Source organism: Eleutherodactylus coqui, chromosome 2 (genome assembly GCF_035609145.1).
Source record: "Eleutherodactylus coqui strain aEleCoq1 chromosome 2, aEleCoq1.hap1, whole genome shotgun sequence".
Lineage (NCBI taxonomy): Eukaryota > Metazoa > Chordata > Amphibia > Anura > Eleutherodactylidae > Eleutherodactylus > Eleutherodactylus coqui.
Window position 1 is genome coordinate 201394507 of NC_089838.1, and position 9861 is coordinate 201404367.

The window sequence follows — 9861 nt, forward strand, 5'->3', positions numbered from 1 at the left end:
TGCCATGAGCTTGGTTCTAATCCTGTATGAATGTTATGAACTTGGTTCTGTTGTTGTATATATGTCCTGAGATTAGCTCTAGTTCTGTATTTATGGTGTGTGCTTGGTACTGGTGCTGTACTTATGTTATGAGTTTGGTTCTGGTGTTGTGTTCATGTTACAGCAGGTAGAGATAAACAGTTTAGGGATGGACAAGTGCTGTGTGCCTTCCCCACTGGCTAAGATTTGGCCGCCAGCCCGTCTCCTATTCACAGGATAGCATAAGCATAACTTGAAGCTCCTGGGCCCCAATGCAAAACCTGTAACAGGGCCCCCAACTATATTGCTTTATTCATAGTATTGGGCTCCTTATATGGAGAAGAGAGGCCTTATGGGTCCCCTAAGGGTTCTGGGCCCGGGTGTAACCGCATCCCTTATAGTTACGCCAGTGCAGGATAGGGGTTATCTATCTGATTGGTGCAGGTCTGACCTCTGGAACCCCTGCCAATCATAAGAATAGGGGCCTCAAAGGTCCCCGAATGAAGTGGCAGTTGGGCGTGTGCGCAGCCGCTTTATTCACTTCAATGGAAGTGCCGGAGGTGGCCCAGTTCAAGCACTTGCTGTCGTCTGCAGTCCCATTAAAATAAATGAGGCAGTAGTGCTTCATTTATCTGGGACCCATTAAGACATTATTAGTATTAGCGGGGGTCCCAGTAGTCAAGTCTCCACCAATCAGATGTTTAATGGCCCATTTAGGCAGGAGGAGCTATCACAGTGCTGCTGGAATGGAGGCGGAGGGGGCCGAGGAGCGTCCTCATGCCCCACCGCCGCCTCTATTCACTGTAAGCAGACAGTTGTTGTAAACATTGACTGACCACTTCTCGTTCAGTCGCTGCATGCGTTTACACGGGACGGTCACTGTTCCCATGGGAGGGCAGGAATCTGTATGATTCTGAGCAATAATCGTCCCGTGTAAACGGGCCATAACTCAGATCCTTTGGATAGGGAATAATTAACATTTGTCTAACCCGTCTTAAAGGGGCTTATGCTAATTTGGTTGGAATGCAATCAATAACATTAAATTGCTACTGTGGGGTCCAGTCTCTGACCCCCAGTGATCTCAGGTTCATCAGTGTTCACACTACACAGTAACGTGCAGATGCCGCAGCCTTCACAGCACCCCACGTATGAGCACCACGGACGGGCTGCACTGCGCGCGCGAACCTCGGACTCGTCTACCACTACTGAACAGCCCGAGCGCGCTAGGCAACGCCTGCGTCCCGTGTACACGTGACTGCACGTACTAGGAGCTTAGCCCCGCCCAGCTACACCCAAAGCAGCCTGGAAGCCATCTTTGTCCGCCTAGTGGCTGATTGGTAGAATTCGAAGAGTCCGGAACTACGTGTGTACCGGGCCAGGCGGGAAAAACAAAAATGGCTTCCTGAAGCCGAAAAGGAGCAGAGACAAGCGGTTCTGTGTAGTACCGGAGCCCGGTGCGGACGCGTTATTTCACTCATAAGCGGCCGCGCTGAGGTGAGTACCGGCCGGCGGTGTGATAAGTAATGGCTGAGCTGAGTCTGCACAGGGCTATAAGAGATGTGTGTGGTAGTACTACAACTCCCAGCATGCCCTAACAGCAGCACCACGTAGGAAATGCTGGGAGTTGTAGTGCTGCCAACAGCCCTGATACCCGTGTTGGTGCTCTTTCTTCTGCATTACATCCTCAAATAGGAAAAAGATGAATTTCCCTAAAAGCTTGATGATTGGACATGTTGGTTGTCAGTGTGGCGCCTCCTGTGGTGACCGCCGTGTGTTGTCCCCTTCCAGGTGTCGCTGGGAGTGATGGAGGACGTGGAGTCCCGCTACACTCACCTGCTGCAGCCCATCAGGGACATGACCAAGAACTGGGAGCTGGATGTGGCCGCTCAGCTGGGCGAGTACTTGGAAGAGGTACATTAGATCGGAAACTCGCTATATTCTGCAGTCCTGCGCCAAAGGACGTTCTAGTATTGCTTTTCTTCACTGTGATGTTTTGCCCAGCGCAACATGCCGGGGGCAGCTTGTCCTCGCATCAGGTGGTCAGTCAACGAGAAGCGCCAGATCCTGGCAGAGACGGCAGGAAGATGCCCACAGCTGTAGTCGGAGTACCTGCCGAAAGATTAAGGCCTCTTTCACACGGGCAACAGCGATTCTTTTATTTTTTTTGTCGCTAGAAATACGATGCAAAATCACGTCTTTGTTCCGGCAGTTTTTCGGCGATATCGCAGCTTTTTTGTGAGAACAATCCTGTATCGTGGCTGCTTGCGATAAAGTTGTGCTTCTCTTTTTTTGCTCCTTTTTTTTTTTGTATTTTTTTATTTTTTTTTTTTATTACAAGTCAATAGGACTTTCTAAAGTAAAATCGCATCGTACAAAAATTGCAAGTTTGTACAATACGATAAACAAGGAGGCTCCACAGGGAAATATGGGCTACAAAACAATCGCGGTAAGATAAAGCATGCATGATTTTTTTTCTGTCGCGACATAGCATCGATGTAAATATTGCGAATGTGAAGGAACCCATTGGAAAGCACGGGCTTCACATACATGTTGTTGTGTAGCGCTGTCAGAGGGAATGAATGATTGCTGTTTACACTGAACCATAAGTGAACGGGCCGACAAGGGGTTAATGCCTACATTAACCCCTTGAGTGGCGGGTTTCCTACCACCCTGTCAGACCCACCAGGGCAGGTTTTTAAAATGGTCTAATCATTGAATTTCAACTAATTTTGCAGTTGCGTCTCAAGAGCCATAACTTTTTCATTTTCCATTGACATGGCCATATGAGGGCTTGTTTTTTGCGGGACAAGTTGTGATTTTTTTTAAACAGGGGGGAGGAAAAAAGAAAAGGGGCCATGTCATTAAGGGGTTAAATAATGTACCAACTTCCTTCTCTGGGTCATTACGACGCAGGGATACCACGTGTGATTGTATTTTACATTTTTTACACAGTAAAGGGAGACAAGTGTTTTTTGATTTTTATATAATTTTTTAACTTTTTTTTTTTTTTGTCCTTTTAGGGGATTTCCACAGGGACCCATCAGGACCCCCTGATCACATTCCGGGGGTCCGATGGTGACAGCCCTTTACATGCTGCAGTGACAGCCCCTTTACATGCTGCAGTCACATAGACTGCAGCATGTAAAGGGTTAACACAGCAGAGATCGGAGGTTTTCTCTGATCTCTGCTGTAAGAGCTGGTGCCTGCTTATCCTCTGACAGCCAAGCAACAGCTCTCCCTGCCACAGAGACCATCGGCTTGCTTCTGACAAGCCGATGGTCCCTATGGCAACCTGTAAACAAAGCAGGAGATTGCCGGCAGATCGGCAATATCTTCCTGCTTCTCAAAGCCCTTGCTTTGTTCTCTGTGGGTCTGTGCAGGCAGAGCACACTGTCACAGCTTGTGGCATTGTGCTCTGCAGCTCCCATAGTGATACATAGCCCGGAAATCTTCCGGGCTATATCACTATCGGCAGTGGAGCTCGTCCTGCAAAATTTCCGGGCGTGCCACTCAAGGGGTTAAACAAAGCAAACAATCATGGTTGACTCGCTTCCGTAAGTCCCGGCCGCTGCTGTCAGCTGGGCCAGATGCAGGACTGGGGGTGGAGGGGTGGGATCGGTGCAGGTTGTAGAGGTGGGACTTGCACACATCAGGCTTTCATGACCTGGAGCCCGCATAGAAGGACCCTTTTAAGGCTGCGTGTTAAATCCATTGTGTTTGTTTCAGTTGGATCAGATCTGCATTTCTTTTGATGGAGGTAAAACCACCATGAACTTCGCAGAAGCTGCTCTTCTCATCCAAGGATCAGCCTGCATTTACAGTAAGAAGGTGAGTCAGACGCTGTGAAGGGCACTATAAGAATAGCCTTACTGCAGAGCTATTCTCTCTGGTGTCATGGGCTCTGTTGTGTTTTGATGTGGTGGCTAGCGTAGTCTGCTGAGCTATTCTGCTTGCTAAAAGGAAACCCTAAATTATTCCTAGAAGTGATCCTTCCAGGGAAGCCTGGAGCCCTGTAGAGCAGGACGCATAGTCCCTGTGACTGATGGGACTGTATGTGGCACCGCACAGCCTCTTGGCTATTTTTGAGCCATCTGAACCGCTACAATCTGCAGTTCTGCTACTATGTACATACAGGAGCCCCCCAAGTACAACTGTAAGCCTTCACATAGGCTGTATTCACTGGGGGCTTTTCAACCCCGAAAATCCGCAGCAGATATGCTGGGCATCTGCACATACATGGTGTGGATTTGCCCATGGGTTTTGTAGTGGATCTGCTGTGGTTTAATTCTCGTATTTCAAACATAAATGGGCATGCTGTGGATTTAGAATTCACAGCAGTTTCCAAATGCTACAGATTCGATGTGAGGGTGTTTTTTGTTCTCTTCACATGTCCATCTGGCTTGTACTGTAAATGGCTGAAGAATTTCCCCAAATTCTGCAGCAATACTGGCATGTGTGAAGCTGGCCTAAGAATCTGTAGTGTGATTCACATTACCCATGGTGGGTCTGCAGATGCTATTCTGTACAATACATGGGCTAGTTTTAACACCCTGTCTTCTACACGGGTCGGACCTCTTTTGGCCTTCAGGACTGCAGCAATTGGTCATCGCATCCATCAATGGGTAGCAGAGGACCTAAGTACACCAAAAAAACACATTCCTGCCTCATTGCTCCACCGGATTGAACTGTTGATGCCCTACAGTTGGGTCTATTAATTCATGCTGCTTGTGCAAAATTCTGACCCATCAACATGCTGCAACAGAAATTGATTCTTCTTAAGGGGTGATGCTTTCCCAGTGTTCAGTGATACAATCATTGCTCTCTTCTGTTTCTCAGTAACAGTGGCATTTGAATTGGTCATCTGCTGCTAAAGCCACCCATGCTAAGGAATGACAAGTTGGGCTTTGGATACATTAGTTATATCATAAGCGCTTTATTTGGCTGTAATTAACTTGACTGTACACTACTTAAGAACAATTCTTTACATCCTCCTCTGACCCCCTATCTTATCAAGTTGTTTACATAGACAGGATCCCCTCTGCTGGATATACTCGACACTTGGATGAGAGAGAGGTTGTTGAGAAATCTGGCCCTGGCTATTCTAGCACTGATGACAGCCTCCTTCATAGTCGCTCGGATTGCTCAATTTGTCCCCATTCTAATGTGGGTTTACATTCAGTGACCATTCAGTGCATCTATGCATTACTGATGGGGTTTACTACAGCCTGTGTTAATATTGCGCTGATAGTGTCCATGCTTTTGTGGAAGCACCTATTACATTTTTTTTCCCATAGATGTGTTATGCCGTTAATTATAAAAATGATATGGACGGAGATTCACTGATCAACTGTTAAGCAGGATATTTTAACCTAATGTACTAAGCATTACTTTTATGCATGACCGGTCCTGTTTTACATCTCCTCTTACTCCATGCTCGGTGTGTGGTGTTACGAGGGCTCCTAATGGACATGCTGAACCTGTGCTTAAAAAAACGCATGTGTCCAGCCTGTGGAAGAAATGGCATACACTGGGCTCGTTAGGAGTCGTGTTTTTTTTTTTCCCTCCTGTATAGTAAAGTGCAATTTGCTGTACCTCCCTGTACAGAAGGACATGGTAAAAGAAAAGTATCTTGTGCTTTATACGTTTTTCTTTTTTTTTTTTTTTTTTTTTTTTTATAAAACAGTCATATACTCTCCTCTTGCCACTCTACTGTGCCACAGCTCCTGGTCTCCCTTGTGATGCCACACTTACAGGCATGTCCGGTAAACAAGCTGGGGCAAACAGGCTGCCACAGCCAAGTGATCTGGCGCTAAGCCCTGCCATTGGCTACCGCAGCCTGTGGTATCCCGTAAACAGGTGGAACTGCAGCCTGTCAATGACGGTGAGGACCGAGCAGTGGCACGGGGCACCACAGAGAGTCAGAAGAGGGAAGTATGTGATGCTGTTGTTCTATGACAGGGGAACTGAATGTTATAGGAAAAAGATCTGACAACCCCTTTAATGACTGGTATTTGGCACTGCATGCATATACACAGTATCATACATAGGAGGTAAGTTACAAAATATTCCTGACACGTACCTTCTGAAGCAAAAACCGAGATGTGAACACAGCCATAAACGTTACTCTTCCTTCAACTAGATAAAGAAGCAGATCTAAGTTCTTAAAATAAAATCTAGTGTTCACATAATCGCTCAACCTGACAGTACAAAGCCTGATACAGATTTGGATATTTGTTTGGATAAACTGTTCTTGTTTTAATCAGTTTTTATTTTTGGTATACAGGTGGAATATCTTTACTCCTTGGTGTATCAAGCCCTGGATTTTATATCCAATAAGAAGTATGTATCATAGTTTTCACACTGCACTTGCTGTGCAGTTCTTGACAGTAACAGTATTTATGTTGCATTAGTTGAAGGAGTTTTCTGGTTTCTAGACAAAATTCCCCCCCCCCCCCCCCCCCCTGCAACCAATCAATGGCTGCAGAATCACCGCCTGTTCTCCTGGCATCAGTGTTCACATTTGGGCTTCAAGATGCCAGGAGTTCCGAACAGTGATACTGCAGCGGTCAAGTGACTTCTGCTGACGTCATCTGCCAAAACTAACACCGGGATGACTGCGGGACTGAAGTGCTGGACCACTGTGGTAGAAGAGGAGAAAGTACTAATCCTTTTGTTTTGGCAAAGATGGTGGGATAGGCGCATCTTGTCCAGTAACTGGGACAGCCTCTTTAAAACTTTCATCTATTAACGCTTTGTCAACTAATGGTGCTTTACACAGGACAATAATCAATCGAAAAATCACTCAAGCAATTTTCAGTGACCATTACATAGTAACATAGTATGTTAGGCTGAATGAAGACCATGTCCCATTTACCCCAACAGCATGCTGTGCGAATAATCGTTCAGTAGTTAGCGGTTTTCTCTCAGCTCATTGAATGTAGCAACTAATGAGCGTCTTCTCGCTTAGTGTAAACGGCTAGTTTGTCATCTTTGAGCGTCTGCTCATACTGAATGGAGGCGGGCAGCTGGAAAAGATCTCCAGCACACTCCAACTATATTCACTGAACTACTGTTTCTCTGTGAAAGCACAGGGGCATTAAGATGTTGAGAGCTGTTGGGTCGCTTATGCGCCTGATGGTTGTCCTGTGTAAGGCCATCCTTAACCCTTTCCAATCCAAGTTGTATCCTGGTTTTCCTAGGGGGCTTACTCTTTTTTGCTGTTATACAACGGCGCTATATGCTGGCTAAAGCTAGTACTGCATGGGGTGACACATTGGATAGGCTGTGACAGCAGAGAGGCTGGCAATATACAGTAAGAGAACCCCGGCGGATGTCTTTCAACTTCGGAGCTGTACAGCCTTAAATCATTGTCTTCAGAGGTCAGACAGTGGATTGGAAAGTGTTAACTTTTCATTGCAGTTGCCATAAAGCGTGCTCAGACCTCTTACTGCACTGTGTATATATGTAGTCAGTGTAGGATGGACGTGCGCCCCACTAATATAGCTAACGCAGCTTTTAAAAATGAAAAACAAATGGCTCTATAAACTCACATTTATCTCTAACATGCTTATATTTAATGACCATATATTAAAGCCCCTTTAACTAAATATTACAAGTAAACTATATTACTTGAGAAAACAAGTAATCTTGTAGATATGTTACCTTTAATGGCTAACAAAAATACATGATCTTATTGCGAGCTTTCGATCATCATAAGGAAATAGATCCAAAGAGGCGTGTGTGTGTGTGTGTGTGTGTGTGTACACACACACACACACACACACACACACACACACACACACACACACACACACACACACACACACACACACACACACACACACACACACACACACACACACACACACGACCGACCGACCGACTCGACCGACCCGACCGACCGACCGACCGACCGACGACCGATTCCGACCGACCGACCGATCCGACCGACCGACCGACCGACCGACGCGACCGAACCGACCGACCGATCCGACCGACCGACCCGACCGACCGACCGACCGACCGACGACCGACCGACCGACGACCGACCGACCGACCGACCGACCGACCGACCGACCGACCGACGACCGACCGATCCGATCCGACCGAACCGACCGACCGACCGAACCGACCGACCGACCGATACACGATCCGAACCGACCGACCGAACCGACCGAACCGACCGACCGACCGACCGACCGACCGAAGACCGACCGACCGACCGACCGACGACTCCGACCCGACCGACCGATCCGACGACCGACCGACCGACCGACCGACCGACCGACCGACCGACCGACCGACGACGACCGATCCGACCGACCGACCGACCGACCGACCGACCGACCGACCGACCGACCGACCGACCGACCGACCGACCGACCGACGACCGACCGACCGACCGCCGACCGACCGATCCGAGCCGACCGACCGACCGACCGATCCGACCGACCGACCGACCGACCGAGACCGGACGACGATCGACCGACCGACCGATCCGACCGACCGACCGACCGACCGACCGACCGAGCCGACCGACCGACCGACCGAACCGACCGACCGACCGACCGACCGACCGACCGACTCGACCGACCGACCGACCGATCCGACCGACCGACCGACCGACTCGACCGACCGACCGACCGACCGACCGAACCGACGACCGACCGACCGACCGACCGACCGACCGACCCGACCGACCGACCGACCGACCGGACGACCGACCCGACGACCGACCGACCGACCGACCGACCGACCGAATCGACGACGACCGCGACCGACCGACCGACCGACCGACCGAACCGACCGACCGACCGACCGACCGACCGACCGACCGACCGACCGACCGAACCGACGACCGACCGACCGATCGACCGATCCGGACCGACCCGATCCGACCGACCGACCGACCGACCGACCGACCGATCCGACCGACCGACCGACCGACGACCGACCGACCGACCGACCGAAATCCGACCGGACCGACCGACCCGACCGACCGACCGACCGACCGACCGACCGACCGACCGACCGACCGAACCGACCGACCGACCGACCCGACCGACCGATTCCGACCGACCCGACCGACCGACCGACCGAACCGACCGACCGACCGACCGACCGACCGACCCGACCGACCCGACCGACCGACCGAACCGACCGACCGGTCCGACCAACGACCGACCGACCGACCCGACCGACCGACCGATCCGATCCGACCGACCGACCGACGAACCGACCGACCGACCGACCGATCCGACCGACCGACCGACCGACCCGACCGACCGACCGACCCGACCGACCGATCCGACCCGACGACCGACCGACCGACCGACCGAACCGACCCGACCGAACCGACCGACCGACCGATCCGACCGACCGACCGACCGACCGACCGACCGACCGACCGACCGACCGACCGACCGAACCGACCGACCGACCGACCGACCGACCGTCCGACGACCGAAACCGACCGACCGACCGACCGACCGACCGACCGACCGACCGACCGACCGACCGACCGACCGAACCGACGACCGACCGACCGACCGACCGACCGACCGACCCGACCGACCGACTCCGACCGACCCGACGATGCCGAGACCGACGACCGACCGACCGACCGACCGACCGACCGACCGACCGACCGACCGACGACCGACCGACCGACCGACCGACCGACCGACCGACGATCCGACCGACCGACCCGACCGACCGACCGACCGACCGAACCGACCGACCGACCGACCGACCGACCGAGCCGACCGACCGACCGACCGATCCGACCGACCGACCGACCGACCGACCGACCGACCGACCGACCGACGACCGACCGACCGACCA

At 51.3% G+C, this 9861-nt stretch overlaps 1 protein-coding gene across 1 annotated transcript in view; it reads left to right on the forward strand.

Moving 5' to 3' along the window:
- Window positions 1-1401: 1401 nt before the first annotated feature.
- Window positions 1402-9861, forward strand: part of NCAPH2 (non-SMC condensin II complex subunit H2) — a 30056-nt gene continuing 21596 nt past the window's right edge. Inside the window, exons 1-4 of the mRNA XM_066592214.1 lie at window positions 1402-1512; window positions 1807-1929; window positions 3745-3846; window positions 6302-6357. Of these exons, the coding sequence (XP_066448311.1) occupies window positions 1822-1929; window positions 3745-3846; window positions 6302-6357 (266 nt within the window). The 5' untranslated portion in view covers window positions 1402-1512; window positions 1807-1821. The remainder of the gene's footprint in view (window positions 1513-1806; window positions 1930-3744; window positions 3847-6301; window positions 6358-9861) is intronic.